This window comes from Chaetodon auriga, chromosome 15 (assembly GCF_051107435.1).
Source record: "Chaetodon auriga isolate fChaAug3 chromosome 15, fChaAug3.hap1, whole genome shotgun sequence".
In the NCBI taxonomy this organism is placed as follows: Eukaryota; Metazoa; Chordata; class Actinopteri; order Chaetodontiformes; family Chaetodontidae; genus Chaetodon; species Chaetodon auriga.
The window spans coordinates 3296946-3315514 of record NC_135088.1 but is presented as its reverse complement, the minus strand read 5'-3'; the positions used below and the strand labels follow the sequence as shown (position 1 = coordinate 3315514).

At 43.9% G+C, this 18569-nt stretch overlaps 1 protein-coding gene across 1 annotated transcript; it reads right to left on the bottom strand.

Moving 5' to 3' along the window:
* Positions 1-2762: 2762 nt before the first annotated feature.
* Positions 2763-18320, bottom strand: castor2 (cytosolic arginine sensor for mTORC1 subunit 2). Its single transcript, XM_076750266.1, has 9 exons — positions 17998-18320; positions 13601-13671; positions 12110-12303; positions 9937-10069; positions 9291-9414; positions 8501-8611; positions 7040-7122; positions 5959-6053; positions 2763-4995 (listed from the first exon to the last, which is right to left on the bottom strand). Exons 1-9 carry the CDS (start codon positions 18108-18110, stop codon positions 4933-4935), a joined length of 987 nt encoding a protein of 328 aa, XP_076606381.1. The 5' UTR covers positions 18111-18320; the 3' UTR covers positions 2763-4932.
* Positions 18321-18569: the final 249 nt, after the last annotated feature.

The following is an 18569-nucleotide window of genomic DNA, read 5'->3' as shown; positions in this document are numbered from 1 at the left end:
AAACGTACTTAGAGTTTGAATTTTGGACGAAGCTTCATGTTAGTGAAGTAATCACCACTTTACACACTTCAAACTCATTTTGCATTGATTCTGTGATCTGCACTCTTTCTAATGAGCACTGAAACATGCTAACGTGTGTTAGCTGCATTCTGTTGACTGAGCATTTGATTGTAATTTACAGCATTTTGAGAATTTTGCAAGTCAGTTTCATTGTTTGCATAAAAGAGTTTTGCACCTTAAAACTCATTAAACTCTTTAGAAAATCGAGCCAAAGTGATCCTAAAATGCTGTAACTCAGCAGCTCAGTGAGACCTTTGATCGGAGCACCATCGATCATGCAGAAATGTGCAATTTGTCTACAAGCAAGTTTAAGAATAATCTGTAACTGTATCATCTATCAACATTTGTTTTCATTTTGCAGTGTGGTATTAGTACTTGTACTGAAGTACAGGATGTGAGTACCTCCAGGTTCAGTCTGACAGTCCAGTGAGTAAACCTGCTCTTACTGTACTTTCCCCTTCGAGTTCGTGTGTTTGGGGCCGTTCATCATTGTGACAGCTGGCGGGCCCTCAGAGGGTATGGAAACGTATTTATGACAGAACTACTGAGTGAGCGTAAAACATCTGACCTGTGATCAGCGCGCCTGGCAGGACGTCAGCGCACATGGACGAGAGTCAAATCCAGATTTTATTCACAACATTTTCCAGCTGGTTGGGTCGAATGTTTGAAATCTGCGACTAACAAACTTTAAATTCACTCTCTGCTCTCTTCTCTTTAACGTTAGCAAAGGAAAACCGGCTCACACGGATCAGCTGTTTGATGAACTTCCTCTGAACTCTTCGTCTTCATCTCTGGACTTAAAATCATCCTTGGATGTAGTTTGCTCAGTTGCCACTTTCAAGGCTTCTCGTTGATGTCGCTTTATATCTGCACTTTTCTTTTTGGCCACTTGGGGGCAGCAGAAACAAGTTGTAAACACACAACTCTGACTTATCATCACCTTTTAAACTGATATGACAGCCATTTTTTTCATAGGATGGCGAAGGCATACCCCACCCTACTCTACCTCTGATTGGCTAGTGCTCGTCACCTTTGTTGGTTTGGTTGTCAGGTTTAGGCATGAGGAGTGATGATTGGGTGGAGTCAGGATGAGAATATCAGGATAAGCCAATCGGAGACAGAGTGGGGTGGGTCCTGCCTTCGCAATTCTAGAAAAAAAATATCGCAATGTGGGAAACTTGTTAGCTAACTTGCTTATTTTACAGCCATGTAGCAGCTACGGAGCAACATTATGGTTGATCTGGAGTCCCGTTTGTGTCACCTGGTTAATGTAAGTCCAATATTCACTCTTTTAGCTCAAGTAAAGTACTAGTACCTCAAAATTGTACTTAGTTACATTCCATCACTAAGTATATTAGCAGTACAGTACTGCATCATATCATTTAAGCATATATTTTTATGAAAAAAGAAAGCACAATATGTTCCTCTGAACTGTAATCGAGTATAAGTATTAAGTAACAATGAAAATTCTCAAAAGTAAAGTACAAGTATGTTAAAACTCTACTTAATGCAACCTTTATTTAAACCTGTGTTGAGGTACAGTAATGCTAATCTTTACCATAACGTGAAAATACTTTTTTTTTTTTTTTTGCCTATTTTTACAGTAAAAAAACTCCTTGGTTTCATTAATGACAGTCAATGTAATCTATTACTTCGACCCTGCAGGTAATCAGAAGCCTTCGCTGACGAGTCGTTGACCCTCAAAGTTGAACTGAAGGCGATTATGTAAGAAGAAAGATGATCATGATGAGAGAAAACACAAACATACCGTGTGAGCTCCTCTAACCTCCTGCTCTGCAGAGAGGGGGGCTTTCTGCAGCTGGAGCAGCCTCCCTCCTCCTCCTCCTCCTCCTCCTCCTCCTCCTCCTCCTGTGGCGTGTGGAGGCTATGAGTTCCTGACTGTTCTCTGCTTTGTTTACTCAGGTCAGATAATACAGACAGCTGATATACCTGCCGTCCTCCCCGCTGTCGTCCATCTGCTGAGTGCAGGAGAATCAGTGAAGGCTGACAGACGCACAGGTGAGACCTACAGGTGTGTTTTCACCTCAAGGTACGATTAAAATTACACTGAACCGGCTGCTGTTACACCTCTCAGTATGAAGAGTTTTGAGACTTTATAACCTTTGAAAGAGGAAAAGTTAAACTGAACTAAAAGCAGTAAAACGCGTCCTCGCTCAGTTCAGTATGATCAATATCTTCATTCTGGATCAATCTGCTTATTTTCTCCGTTAACTGATTGGTTTGAAAAATTCTGAAATGGTGAGAAATGTTGTCGCAGTTCCCCAAAGTGAGACCTTCTTAATGATTGTTTGGTCCTACTAACAGTCCAAACCTCATAATTATTACAAATAATTTAGAATTATTGAAGTAATTAAAAGGAAAAGCAGCATTTCTGAAGCTGGAACCAAGTTTCCAATTAATTTTCTGCCCTCTGATGAACTGATTGATAGACTGATCATTTCAGCTGATCTACAAACTGATGGGTAGTTAAATTTATATTAAAAAATAAATATATGTTGAAATCTTAATGGAAAGGTAACTAAAGCTGCCTAGTAGTAAATTAAAAAGTACTATATTTACCTCTGAACTGTAGTGGAGAAGAGAAAATATCTTGTTAAGAACAAGTATCTAACATGCAGTACATAAACAGTATTTTCTATATTTTATGTCACAAAAGTCCAAAGTTTGAGGAACCTGAAGGCTCTGACGACACACTGGGCAGAGATGTCACCAGTTTATTGATGAAAGTACACACTGGGAGCAGATAACAGTGAGAGGACAATCCCCGTTGTTAAGTAAAGACAGTAAAAATGACACATCGGTGAAAACTCAACGACTCCAAAAAAGAAAACAAAAAAAAGAAAAGCTTGTTTATTTTTCCACACAAGAAGCTCCAAATGAAAAATTTCAAGGATTTTTTCTTTGAAATGGAATCAGAAGAAACGTCACCGTCCTCATGTTTTAACACTGATAAACAGTTTCTACTAATCGCGTCTGATCAGAAGAAAGGTCGCTGTTAGGTGCAAGGTGTCGTGGAAAACCAAAAAAAAAGAAAGAGAAAGAAACATGATCACCAAATGCTTAAGACCAACAGAAATCTCCCCATCTGGACTGGATCTTTGTAAAGTAAATAGCCCCCCCCATTTTCACATCAGTACAGCAGGCCTGTGGGGCTGAAACCTGCATTAAAGTGCAGACCGGGGCGGGGGAGGGGCAGCTTCAAGACCAGAACGGACACCAGGGCCTGGAGGGAACCGTTCCGCCCCTGTGTGAACCTTAGCTTATGTTTAGCACGCTTGCACTCAGTCATTATTCTAGTACATTGTCAAAGTGGCTCAGTAATTTATTACTATTGTAGATGCAAACATCTTCATCATCATCATCATCATCGTCGGCGGGTTCACGCTGTGAGCAACATGAGCAGCAAGTTCAATGAGATAAACGGCTTCGATGTGCTGGCGGGCGGCACGGCTAGCGGCTGTCCTCCGTTTCCAGTCTTTGTGCTAAGCTAAGCTATTGCTAAGCTAGCTGTATGGTTATTACTTTGGCGCCAGCAGAAATCATTATTTCATTTATTTAACTGAGGATCCTGTGTGGTTGAAACCAGCCTATAACCCACCAAAGAAAAGCTTTTATTAACGTAACTTTCTTCAGCTGTTCCTAAAAAACAGTGTTAACATGCTAAAGTTGAGCAGGTTATGTTTACTCTATTCAAAATGTTAGCATTAGCATGCTAACATGCAATTAATCACTACAAACAAAGGTATTTGGACACAAACCAAACGTTGACTTCACAATAGATAAATGAGAATTTTGACCTGCTGGTGGTGTTAGATACATAAATCAGGAGGGTTCATCCTCTGGGAACTTTGAAAATCTGTATAAAAGAATTTCCTGGAGGCTAAAGCAGCTCATTTTAAACTTAGTGTAAAACTGAGAGAAGCAAGCAAACGTTTGCTTTTAAGAAGCTGCATCGTGCAGACGATCGTTCTGTCTTCACGTTTTTTTGGATCAAACGATCGATTGATAAACTAATCAAGCGTGAGGTCATTGATTAAGGTCACATGATTCGATCCTGCAGGCCGAAGACTCACTCAGAAAACTCCCTCATGTTGCTCACAGGGTGAACGAATCTTTTTAAAACACTGACAGAATATTTCCTCATCCAGACCAAACGTGAATTTAACCTCCAGGTCTGCGGGACTCCAGCACTCACATCGTCGCTGTGATTAAAACTCGTTCAACAGCCACTAAAAGCAGAAAAACACATCGCATTTCTCAGCCGGGCGGCCGCTCGCCGCCAGCCGTCTCCGAAATTGTCTCCTTCAATTGCACACATGAACAGTATTTTGACAAAGGCATCGGTTTAGGCATTCAAACATCTTGGCACTGAGAAATGACCTGTGGAAAACTAAAACAAACAAAAGGAAAAAGATGGAGAGCTTGAGATACATACACATATACATATATATACATACATATATGTGTACATATATGTATATATATAATATTTCTTTCGTTTTTGAGAGTACATTCGTCATCCTTCCATGAGAGGAATTATGTAACTAATACAGTATGGTGCTCATGAGGGTCAGGGAGTGGGAAGAAGCAGCTTTAGAGAGGAAAAGAAACATATTCAGTCTGGTAAACTAAAGTAACAACTACCAGAGCAGGCGGTGGAGGAGGGAAAAGACCGAGTACCAAAGGCATCCCGAACACGCCGTCACGCCGCCACCCGTGCTCCGTGGTTAGATCCCTTCCTTTCAAAGCCGATCCTCAGAAGTCCGCTAACGAGCTCTTGGCACTTTTGGGGCGTGACGAACGTCTGAACGAAATGACTTTGAGAAGGGTCGTTTTCGTCGCTTCCTCCCCTCACTGCGCCGTGCTCTTGGTCCGCAGAGCTCCGATCACGCTTTGGATGTTTTCTTCAGGAACCTGGAGAACAAACAAGGTTTCATGAGCCTCTGAAAGCAGCAAATTTGGCCTGTGACTTAACATTATCTTTAAAAGATTTCTTAAGTTTGTTCTAATGTAAAATCAGAAAAAGCAGCAAATTCTCACACTGGAGAACCAGGAAGCATCAAATGTTTGGCTTTTCTGCTTAATGGGTTGTTTGTTGATGTCACATCACTCGTTTGTTGTGGTGTGAACTGCAGATGGAGGGCAGGAAGTGATTTCCTGCATAGGTAACATCATAACACATGCTCAAAATGCCTATTGTTTGTGTTGTTTACGATTGTTTCAATTGACTGAAAAAACTGAAAAAATGTCCGCGGTTCGGGAGGAGTCCAGTCGGCTAATGGTGGAAATGGCGTAACATTAGCTATCGTTTTAAATCTAAGGTGATAGATTTAAAGTAACAGCTACAAGCAACACGACAAACAGTTGTTAAATCAGCATTAACTGTTTCACATAAGACATCTGAATGTAAATAACGTACTCAGTCTTGTTTAGAGACGATCGACGTCTTAAGTTGCGTTTCAGCAGACCTTTGCGAGCGTTTAGCCAAGCAAAGAAGCGTTAGTGTCAACATTCAGCACGGCGGCGCTGAACGTTTGTTGCTCGGTTAATCCACAGGACAGTAAAATCTAGCCACCCTTGCAAAAACCAAACGACAGTCGTGGACCCGACTGCTAAAAAAAGTCGACTCAGTAGCAGCAAAACTTTCAGTTCAGGTGAAAAATGGCTCCTCTTCTTAACATAAGAGTCACGTCCAACATATGTTCCGATTCTCTGTTTTCTCCCTTAATTCCATCTAAACTATCACAGTAAGAACTTTCCTCCATCTCGTCTGTTGCAGTTTTCACTTCCTGCCCTCCATCTGAATTTAACGTCACGTGACTGCGAACGACCTGTTGAGTCATAACAGTAGTTATCGACTAACGTGTGAGATCTTACCAGGGCGTGGTCGAACTTGAAGGTACTAATGTAGTAAGCTGGAATGTCAGCCGTTGCCAGAGGTTCCGATATTTGAGCCACGATGCCGCACTCATCTGCAACAAATTCATTTCCTACATTACTCATTGATCCACTTATCGTGAATGAATGTGTATTCAGGCTTTACAGCAGCAATTCCCAAAGTCGGCCCTAAAAAACTACTCTTTTCACTGGCTGGAAGTGGGCGGGGCTGATGTCACATGGTCCCATGCTCCAATCATGATTCAGGGATATTTGACTCAGAATGAAACACTTTTGGTTTTAGTTTGTTTTGAGTGTTAAACTCTTAATTAATGAAAGTTAAAGTGATTTTCTTGAACTTGTGCTTTGATTGTTCCTAATTTTGTCATTAATATTTAACGTTATAGGAAACAGAAAAAGATTTTAAGACTAATTTGCAGGTTTATTTTCCTCCTAAACACAATCTGTGAGTATTTGACTTCAACAAATCATAATTTCTGCTGCTCCAGTCTTTCTTGTTTGGGAATCACTGCAGCATAAGATCCAACACTGAATCCGGACCAGTTTAACCAGTACGAGCACAAAACTGACATTACATGCTGTTACTATAAAAAATGTGACATTTAACATAACTCAGCATGAAAGCTTTAATGTGACATTTGCACAAAGTCACTTGAACATTTTGAACAGCTGCTAAAAATAAAACTTGGGAGGTATTTTTTCCAACTTTCTCTGAGGATCACTGACCACAACTTCACTTTCTGTGTATTCACTCTGTTAGCGGCTTGTTTGGAGCAGACAGGCAGGCAGCACCAATCAACACCAGCTGAACAGATGTTTTCTGATTCAACTCGTCAGGTCTGATCCAGACGGCTGGAAAAAGTTCCTTCATTTGTTCGAACTGCTGCTGAGGGTGAATTCATTGTTGGGTGTGAAATCCTCTAAAAGCAGCAGAGAGCACCTGAACACATCACGCTTCAGTAGCATCTGTGCTACAGCCCTCATCTGTAATTTGAGCATATTTATGATCTACGGCACTGTGACTGTTAAATTTACCATCACATGGCCTGTGGTGACTCACCAAATCCTAAAGGTTGTCCCCCGATACGAACCATTTTCCACAGCTCACCAGACGCGCTGGTGAAGAGGACGTTGTTTGGAAACCTTCAAGAGGACAAAGCACAAAGAAATGAACAGAATCATTTAAATATAACAGTTTGGTTTGTGCGACAGAAGAACCTTTGAGATGTTCAGTTTCTGCAGCATAAATCATGTCAAAGTGATTTTAAATTGATTTTTAACATCAAAAATGCTCCTTTAGCTTCACAGCCTGTGTGGGAGTTCACCGGTGTTTGATTGACAGCTTGACCGGCAGGGACAGTGAGACCAAACAAACCCGTGATGCTAACTGTCGCTAATGATGGAGCCACTTAGCATCTAAGATCATCTGTTTTTAAGCCTTTCAGTGTGCAACAGCTGACGAGCTAATTAGCTTGCTAGCCTGCAAACATACATTAGCAGTGTGTCTCTGATGGACGTTTTGTAGCTTGTTCAGTAACACAGGACACGTGTCCACAATGTTACTGCTGTACAAATGACGGTTTTACTGCTTATGTGCAAAGAGTTTTCACTGTCTACGTACATGGTTAACTACTGCACAGACAGGGGGCGCCATTGTGTGACCAGGAATATAAAAAAAAAAAAAAATTTGGTTTCTGATCTGGTTTCAGAGAACAAATGAAATGTGATCAACATGTATCAAAACCTTCTAAATGATAAATAAATGAGTTTCTCATCTTCGAATGCCGTGCAGTGCCTCAGTCCACTTGAAAGCACCTCTTTGTTTTGCTCACCTGGCACAGGTAACAGATACTGTTAGCGGAGGAAGCTAACTGTTAGCCGCTCAGATGAACATGAGCAGGTGAATTGTGCTGCTGCTGTTCAAGCCTCTGCAGTGAATAAGAGATCCATTGTAAAGCAGAGTGAAATGGGTGACCCATTCCTTTAAGGCAGCGCATTAGGTCTTACATAAACGTGGGGACGAGGCTGACCTACATGCTGCAGCAGCAAAATACGAACTTTAAAAACACAACCAAAGTTCGGTCCACTTCATTTTACCTCCACATGGCTTGAAGACATTACTGGCCCACATAAGGGACACCTCATTACGAATGGCAGATCTACGATCAGACGCTAACGTGGTAACAGATCTGCGGCTGCTCAGGGTTCTTTTCTTTTTCTTTTTTCTGCTTAATTAGAGCGTCTGCTGTGAGAAAGAGGGGACGCAGAGGAGAGTAAATGAGTCACACTGAACCCCACCGTGACTTAAGTAGATTCTATATAAGCAACTGCTCTGCTATCGCTTAGCAACAAGCTAATCGCCCCCTCAAACAGCAATCATAAATCTGTTTCCCCTGCAGAAACATTATGTTTATGCAGCTCTCAACTAACAAAACAACATCTTGAAAGAGCAAGGGTGCTTAATTACACAGCAGCGACTTTCAGCACGTTGCTGCGAAATGAGTGATTTCTGCCACTCAACCTTTGAGTCGTCTGTTCGTCCATGACCAGAGAGATGTAGCCCTCGATCAGGGAGAAGGAGAAGAAGCGGATGTGGTTGGAGTCCTCGCTGGATGCTCCGGGCTCCTTCGACCTGGAAAGGAAGCAACAACGGTCAGCGTGGTCCAGGAAGTGATGCCGAAATCACATTTCTCAAACACTTGGCTAGTGGTCAAAAAGTGGTGACGGAAACGTCCTGTGTTGTGTAGAAATAAACAAATCTTTGCAGATTTTCAAGCTTATCTCATCACACACACTTCTTTTATACAAGTTAAACACATACTTAAAATAATGTGAATGAATAATGAACAAAACTAAGAGTCTACAGCTGGCAGCACTCTGAGGCTAAACTTCAAGCTAAATGCTAACATGCTCCCACTGTCAACGTTGTATTATAGCATGCTAGCATGCTAGCATTTGCTAATTAGCACTCAAAGCAGAGCAGAGGCTGATGCGAATCTGACTGGTTTTGCAGTCAACAGCCAAAGTCATCAGGTTTCATCCTCTGGAGACCAGGAATGGACAGATTTCGTGGTTTCTGTCTGTTTTGGACCAAATAAGTGCAATTCAGAGAGAAGCACAGCTAGCATGGCTCCAGGGTGAACAGACATTACAGGTAACATCCTACATGCCCCTGAAACTGTCCAGGACTCCTCATGTTCACACACTAAACCCGCTCACAGTTGTTTTGAAAGCTCTAACTCATCAAACAGCACAAACAGAAACGTCCTTTGTCCGCGTCCCTTTTTAAAACAAGACGAGCCGATTCTTACCCTCCAGAGTAAAACATGACGTCCATGAGCAGGGTGGCTACAGAGGGCAGTGTGTCTGGGTCCAGGCTGGTCACACAGAACATGTTGCTGGGGCTAGATAAGGGGTGAATGATGGGACGGGGCACTGAAAGACAACAGCGAACCACATGAGGGTTCGGAGGCAGCGACACGGGCGAGACGCATTCAAGAAAAGGGCATCATCACGTGATTCAAACACACACGGTAAAAGACAACGTGGGATTGTCTGAAGCTTGAATTCACACACTGAACACAAAGTAATCACCTAATAAATGTGATGTATTATTGTAGATTTACCACATGCATTAAAGTGATGTACAGACAATGCATCAATATTTTACTTTAACAGACATTATTCTGCATAATAATGCACTTCTTGCCCTTTGAGTACATGCAGATGGCGACACTTTTACACTTTTGACTACAGAACTTCACACCGTGGTTTTACTGCTTTTGATGTTTAACACATGTTGAGGCTTTGACAGGTCTTCAGGTTTTAAACAAGTCTGGACTCAAAACAGCACAAAGACAATATATTTAAAGTTTGATTGATTTATCTGCTCATTCTGAATCTGATGCATGTTTCAATGCACGTTATGAAAACACTTTTTTTTTTTTTTACACTTACCAAGTTTTGGCTTCACGAAACCATTGGTGACTCCCAGATTGTGAGCTGCGACGGTCTCTCCGTTGACCACCCGAAGCAACGTGAATTCGGAAGACAGCGTGTGCATGACCATCGGCAGGTCTCGCTCTCGAACCTGAGCGCAAAGACACGGCGGAGGAGGTCAAACAGCGAAGGGCAGCATGAATCTCAGTGAGGGTTCTTAGGATGAAATGCTGCGACTGAGGAGAATATGAGCTACATCCCTGCGACCGGGCTCGACAGATCATATAACACCTCTGAAACACAAGAGGCGGATAAATTCAACAGAGCAGCATTAAAAAAAGACGAAGAAAACACAATAATTTTGATTCGAACAGAACAAAAGACAATAAAACACAAACAGACAGAATCAGAGACGAGAGGTTGAGTCTCAGCGCGGCAATAAAAAGCAGGAAATAAAACTAGAACGGAGAAAGTTTTTCATTTAGATCTGAGAGCAGCTCAAGTCGGGATGAAGACAAACAGGAAGCGAAAGTTTCACTTCAACCCACGAAACGTGCAAACCGGAGGTCAAAAGGTCGCTCAGATCTGTCTCCGGGGGACCGTGAAGACCGCACGTCCAGCAAAGTTCAAGGAAATTAATGGAAAACAAAATAAAGTCGACAGAAAAGGAGCATTTCCTGTTTTAAACTCTGCAGACTGACAGACTGAGAGTACAAACAGAGTGTTTCCTTACTGAGGGCCACAGCCATCACTTCAACTCAATTTCTGTGTGTGTGTGTGTGTGTGTGTGTGTGTGTGTGTGTGTGTGAGAGAAGGTAAAGTTGCTTGTGAGAGGCCGCTCTGAGCTGCTCAGTCAGGATATACTTATGGCGCCGTCTAAACGAGTGCATTCAACATTTGGGTCAGGCTTTACTGCTTTATGTAACAAAAGGTCCTCACAGGGAAACACACACGTCTTAACCCGCCGTGTCTTCCGGTCCGCGCACAGATTCGGTAACGCAATCCGACGCAGCGTGAGACAAAGACGGGGACGGAACGTGGGCGGTGGGTGGCGGCGGCGGGGTGAGCGCAGCCTCTTTTTATCTAATATACCAATAATTAGGGTCGTGGGCAGCGGCAGCCAGCGTGGAGACGGGAAACGAGCCCAAATGATACCTGGAATTCCAGCAAGAGGCTGAGCTGCTGATCCTCTTTACGTAACAGACTTTCAACATGGACACAGGTTTTTTCTTTCATTTTCATAAACATGCCAGAGCCGCTCGGAAGACCTTGTTTTCCACCAGAGCGAGGCAATAAAGAGACACTCCCTGTGGCCAGAAGGCTTCGGCGTGAGCGGATTCCTCCTAAATCAAAGCGAGAGCGGCTGTGGATGCTTCACTGTGTCCACAGTTATTGCTTTTTCATGTCAGACGCTTGGTGGACGTAAACAATTGTGATGCCAGAGGTTACATAAGAGACAAATAATGCAGCTGTTAAAGCTCGCAGTGACGCCGATCAGTCATTGGCTCTAAAACACGAATGATCAGCTTTCTAACTGCATGATAATCAATGACGTGCGACGATGTGGTGCTACGTGAATTCAGCGTATTACCTCCATGTCTCTACATAGGACTTTTCTGTTGTTAGTGGCGGAGTCCGCCATTCCTGTGTGGCCAAACTGACCAGATATCAGCCTCACTGTTTGCTCCGCTCGGCTCTTATCGGAGCTCTTTTAACTCACCGCTAACGCAAAACAAACATTTCCAACTGCTGCCGATTCACACGAGAAGCATCGAGCTCTCACACACGGTACCGTTTCTATTTTGAAGCTGACGTTTTGGCGCCAACGTTCATTAAAACTGTGTGCGCAAAACAGCACAGACTGAACTCAGATCAGTTTAAATGGACAAACAGAGCACTGATTATCAGAGACACTGGAGGAGAAATTTAACTTGAATCCATCAATTTGTTCACTTCAGGACACAGTTTATCAATAATGTTTGAAATGCATGAACTGGAAATAGAAAGAACCACAGAATCTGAATCTGAAAGTTGGTGAAGGATTAAAGATGGCCGCCCTCCATAGAGATGAACTGCATTCAGACTCTACATGTGGGTGGACTGCATGAGTTCAGCTGGACCAGGATCCGGTTCAACATGTGACAACACACACAATCTGTCACAGAAGCCGATCCGCAAGGTTCAAACTCACCAGGATGAAGTCCGTCTGATACGTCGACAGCATGAAAACGGAGATGTTGTGGTCGGCCAGCGGCGCGATGACCGATTTAGCGATCTTGGTGACTCCGATTGGCTGCGAGTTGGAGGCGTTGCCGCCTCCCGACACCACGTTAAGGGCCAACCACGTGGCATCAGCAACACTGATGTGCTCTGACTGAGGCAGCTCTGGGAAAGGACGGACAGTCGTGTCAGAAAGAGCGAGAGAGGAAGAAGAAAATGAACCAATGAGAAGACAGATTCCCCTCTTTAACACACTGTGGTCAGAACAATGCTGCGTTCATAACACGCAGCAGTGATTTACTTCATACTCAGCGTCTTCCAGCGCTTCAGTGGGAAAAATGCTCCAGTAATCAAACATTTTTGGACATCAGTTTGGAATAAATTGAAAGGAAACAGAGAAGTTTGGCTGAGTAATGAGCATGAGTAACGCTCCTTCCTCATTTCTCTGTGCTCTAGTTCCTCTTCTTCATCTTTTACACACATGCTGTTTCTACTAAATATCGAGCTCTATTGCCAATGCCTTTTTATTGCCTGGAATTATGGGAAGTATGATATTATTCACGGCCTCTGCGTTCGTCCCGTCTAGACGTCTTCTGTGGTTTATTTAAGAATCTGAGCTAAACCTGCTCTTCATCCAAAACTGAAGCACTGGGACAGAAGCAGCAAACAGGTCAGAGATGAAACACGTTCAGGGCTTTTTGCTGCTGCAGACGTAGCTCATGGTGGCTAACGTTAGCTAACCACAGGTAGATACCACGACCATCAGCTCTGAAGTGTCCAATAATTGATTGGCTGAATGGAAGAAAAAGATTTTTCAAGCAAAAACACAAAATATTTGCTGGTTCCAGCTTCTGGAACAGTAGCCGCTTATTTTATCATATCTGATAATAAATTGGATATTTTTTTTAGCGTAGGGCTGTTGATCCATTAAAACATCGACTCTGAGGACGTCCTTCTGGGTGAACATCTCACAGCAGCATGTGTAGCAGAAGCCTTTAATTTCACAACATCGCCGCTTAATTATTAGCCAAACTCAACTTCAGTCTTCTGTCAATGAACGACTTTCAACGTGCAGCAGATATTTAATAATTTAAACAAACATTCACAGCGTGTTTGCTTTAATGAGCTGCTGTCAGCAGGCTCTGTCAGAAACATGTCTTCAGTGTTTAAAATCATATCTGATGTTTGAGTTTCTCACTTTAACGAGCAGAAAACTGAGCCGGTCAACACAAAGCCGCCGTCTAAAAGGTGTGTAATGACACGGATTCACTCCACCAGCCGACCACAGAACCCTGCGCCCGGCGGCTCGGCCTCGCGTCCGTAATGACAGAGTGTGCTCAAACACTGGCAGCCGAAGCTACGCGGCGCTGGAGAGGATCACGGATTACACAACGTGATCTCCGCCTGCCGCCCGATCTACGGTTGCCAAAGCGACCTCAGAGATCCACAGAGCGAGGCCCACCTTTAAAGCCCTCCTCGTCCACGATTATGGTGTAGTCCTCCGGAGTCTCTGTCAGGCTGAAAAACTTGCACCTGAATGGGAGAGACAGGAAACAGAGGAGTGATCAAACAGAGGGAGAGAAAAGATCCTCCAGCAGACGGGAGACATAAGTCGTCTGTCCCGGCTGACGGCGAGCGCCTGGAGCGTCCATAACGCATCAAACTGTCTGCAGAAGGAAGGAGACGGCTTCATGTGAAACGCTCCGACAGCAGCGCTCGACTGCAGCTTCGCCTGCAGAGCTCTCCTTCGTCGTTTCACACTGAATCCGAGGCTCATCAGTAAAACTCAGCCCCTGAGAGGAAGCTCAACACCCGAGAGACGCAGTTAAATACACAAACATGCAGTTATGACCCACAAACATCACCGAACGTCTACATCGAACCAATCATCTGATTTACCTCGTTAACGATAAACGTAGCAGTGCTGTTCTAGACGTGGAGCTGCTGCTTCTGAAAGGCTGTTTGATGGATCAGGATCAGATTCGATGGAGAGATTCCTGATCCCACAGGATCCAGTATGTTTGTCCTGTCTGATTACAGTCTGACCAGTTGAAGGCACTGATTGGTCGATCAGGGTCCTGGTCTTTCGGGCACCGTTGCAAACACACACAGACTAGCTAACACTTTGCAGCTGCTACTGCAAAAAATGCTTAACTTGCAGATGTTTGACTAATTTAAATCAACTTTTTGCCAAACTCAGACTGTATTTTGAGTTCTTGTACAGCTGCTTGCGTTCCCTTTAACTGTGTTCAAAGCACCGTTTTTCTGAAATCCCTCATGTGGCAGCTATGTGTCTGTCTGAAATCTAACCATCAAGATTTGATGCGCCGAACCAAAGATGCTCTGAGGTGGTGAAGGACGCTGGACACGAGGACATAATTCAGCCTGAAATCACATCCAGCAGACTTTGTGAAAAACAGCCTTCTCGACACTGCTGTGATAATCACGTCTTTACAGGCCGGCTGCTGAAGGCTCACACGTCATATTTGGCTGAAAGGTGTGAAAAACAACAGAGGAGCAACAGAAAAGACTCCACGAAGCTTCTATGGGAACAGCAGCGTTTCCTCTTACAATTAAACGAGCTGTCAAGAGAGGCTTTGACTTGCAGTGTGATTTTCAGAGCCAGGGCGACAGGCTGACGAGCGCCGGAGCGTCGGCCTTGTGCTTTGGTTGATAACACTCCTCCAATCACGACGGCGCCATCATGAGCTCTGCTTAATGACCTTCTTTATTCTGCGACGGCGCTCCATCCAGATCGGCAGAGAAACCGTCAGCGAGGGCGTCGCCTGCATGACTCGCATTCTGCGTGCATGTAAGGAACTTCACAGAGGCTCTTTAAAGGAGTTTCCACTGCGAGGACGGCGAAACACACGGAAACAACAACAACAACGAGCCCAACACACGACGCTTTAAGTAATTAGCTCTGCACCATTTAATCTGAGGGCTGCTGATTTTAGTTAATGAGCGGATATATTTCATGAGGATATTTCAGCCTCCATCTTCAGCACTTCTCTGGCTGCTGGATAACTGAAACCATGACCTAAAAGAGGCTCAAAAGTGAAACCCAGGTATTCTATTATGACCTATATCAATATTTTTTTAAACAATACTCAGCAGGACAAAAGGTTTGATGGTAAAAACTGCTTAGCTTAGTCTCGTGAGCATATTTCTGTGGAGAAATGAGCTGATTTTATGTTTGACGGACGATGTGTCAATCTGCACACAGCAGGTGGAGCCAGACAGGAAGTCAGACACAGGAACAGCACAGTGAATCTGGTGAATTTTCAAAATAAAACACTCTGTGCAGAAAGACAAAAGGAAACCATTTCACTACAAAGCCTTTTTACCTGCGACAGAAGCACAAATATCAAGGAAAAATGACCAAATCAGCAAAATCTGAGTAAGTTACCAAACTCAGCCTGCAAAGCGCTCCGGTGGGGGTTCAGCTTACACATCGCACCAACAAACATGGCTGAAAGTGAAGTAACGTCGCTACTGGATCCACGGTGGAGGAGCTGGCTCCAAAGAGGGGTTACAGAGGATCAGACGTCCAAGAAACCACGTTAAGATGTAAGAAGTACAAGAAAACTCACAAGAAAAGAGGCACAAACAACTCATTTCACCACCAGAAGCACAAACACCAAGAGGCATTAAAGGACACTCAAACAGCCAACGTCAAAGACTGAGAATCTGAACCAAACAACAAATCTGAAGTCTGAAACCTGAAAAAACCAGGAACTAAAAGTCAGCTGTTTACGAGCGCTGGTTTACTCGCTAACATCCAAATGCAGACATGAAAAAGCATCAGTGCTTCAGAGCGAGAGCGTTATCACACCACAGCCTGGACGCCAACAAACAACGTCTCAACTGATCATTTCCAACTATCCTCACAGGATCTTTATCAGTTTTCATCAAAGCTGGAAGGCAAACCACACTCATCGTGTGTTTACTTCCTCTCTGACCCTGAACCAGTTCAGTTCTGACCTTTTTCAGACACTAAAAATGTGGTTGAAACAAATGTGAAATTACTGGAAAAAGGAAAACCTGAACTCTGTTGAAGTGATTCTTCACTCCTCTGCGACAGTAAACTGAACGTCTTTGGGTTGCGGTCCAAACGAGACGTTTGAGGACGTCGTCTTGGGCTGTGAGAAACACTGATTGACATTTTCCACAGAAAATATTCAACAGATTAACTGACGATGAAAATAATCGTTAACTGCAGCCCTGACGTTGTTTCAGAAACATGATTTAAGGTGAATATATCAGAGCTTCCTTGGATGGTGACACCGGCGCTATTTACAGGACCATCCTGAAACCGGTAGTTACGACAACTCAGGTATCCCATGAATGCAGCGTTTCCACCTCTGCTAAACTGACTTCTGGAGGAAACCCTGCAGCACGACACACGTTTGACAATTTAAAGAGAAATTCTACTGATGTTTGCAGTCAAGGAGCACATCAGGACCATGCAAGCTGATATTCCAGACTGATGTCATGACGTGCAGCTCTGCAGCTTCTCTTACTGGACTTGTGCAACAGCCGTGGCAGCTGTGGGAGGCTGTTTCCCACCAGCAAAGCAGATCAGCTCACACTGAAGAAGGTGGCGAGCAAAGCTGGGAAATCACAGAAAAAGGGACAACCTGAGACGCTAAAGGCTAATTTCAGCTGGGTGATGTGGTTTGATTGCAAAGTGCCCACACGGAGAAGATCACACTAATTAACACTCACTTTATGTAACTGCACGACCCAAAGTGTCTGTTTAAGAGCGGGGAGGACGACCACGAGGAGCTGGCGGTCATGTGCAGGAGTTTAGAGCTGAAGCGGTTCATTGATTAGTCGATGGGTAGACACGTACCTAGCAATACTAAAGCAATTGTTTCTGACATTTTTTTCTATTTCAAACATCCTCTGGTTCTCCAATATGAGGAATAGCTGCTCTTCACTGCAACCTGCATGCTGTATATTTGGATTCTGGACGTTTGGGGGGACGAAACAAGACATTTGAAGCATTTTTCACTATTTTTGGAAATTTTGCAGCACAGATCATGTGTTCATTCATCCAAAAAAAGATTATTCAACAATGCAAATACTGGTTAGCTGCAGCCTAATTTAAGTAACATCCAGAGGGTCATTTAAATCCTCTCAGGTAATCACTCACCTGGACGGACTGTTTATCAGTAACTTCAGAGCACAGAGGCAGTTCAGACACAGCCAGGATGTGAGCTAAGTGAGCTAATTTGCTTATGCTAATATTAATAGACTGTGGTGGTGACAGAAACTGCACAACAGAGCGATGACAAGTGCAAAGGCTTGTTGTGATGTTTCTGCGAGGGCAGCTTCATTAAAGTTTCCTCGGGCTGAGCAGGAAACAGTCTGTGCTGCAGGAGCTGCTCGTCCAAGTTTGGCTGCAAACATGTGAGAATTTCCCTGAGAGAAGGAAAAACACACACACACACACACACACACACACACACACACACACACACACACACACGCATGCATACATGCATACACGCACGCACGCACGCACGCACGCACACACACACACACCCGCTGGCGTCGACCCAGCCACAGATGGCACAAAGCTACAAAATGACACTACAGAAGCAGGATAGGCCTGGAAACTGGTGGCAGGGAGCGAGCTGCGTTTGGACGCGTTAGCACACCTGCAGGAACCAGCGGGAGCAGAGACAAACACCTCTGCCTTCCACACGAGCACCAAGTCCGTGCAGCCGCCGGCGTTTGTCGCTCAGATGCGAACAACAAGCGGATCCTTCCCGCAAACACCGACAGCCCCGTGCGGCATGACAAGCACACAAACCAGCATGAATGAGGTGTCGTGTCTGGGAAGTTACATACCTTGTTTTGGAGGCCAAGAAAGCGAGTTTTATTAATCCGTGCGTGCAAATCTGGATCCCCTCTTTCTCTATACTCGCCACTTTCAAGCTGTGCTCTAAAATATGAAGCTCCATCTTTTACGTCTTCTCATTTGAGGAACGGCTAAAATGTAAAAACCTAAACACTTTCAAATTAGATGCATAAATAAATAAATACACACATACGGCAGGCTAAGGCGTGTTAAATAGGGAAAGAAAGAGCGAGGCAGGGTGGAATAAAGAAAGCAAAGAGGTAAAAACGGACCTGCTGTCAAACCTGCAACGGAACCGCTCACACTTCTGGTCACAGGTTTTCAAAATAAAAGCCTCTGGTACAAGATTGTGGCTTTTAGTTCTAGCTAGCTCGAGTTTGGGCCTCACCTGCATTGAAGTCACTGACCTAAGCACCAGTCTTCATTAAACCAATGTATAGCCAGCAAATGCAAAATGATTCACTCATTTGCTCTCTGACAGACAGTCAGACATACACATACAGTAGATTAAAAGCGCTAAATATGAAGCTAACGTTACAGCTAACAGCCAGCTGTGCCACTG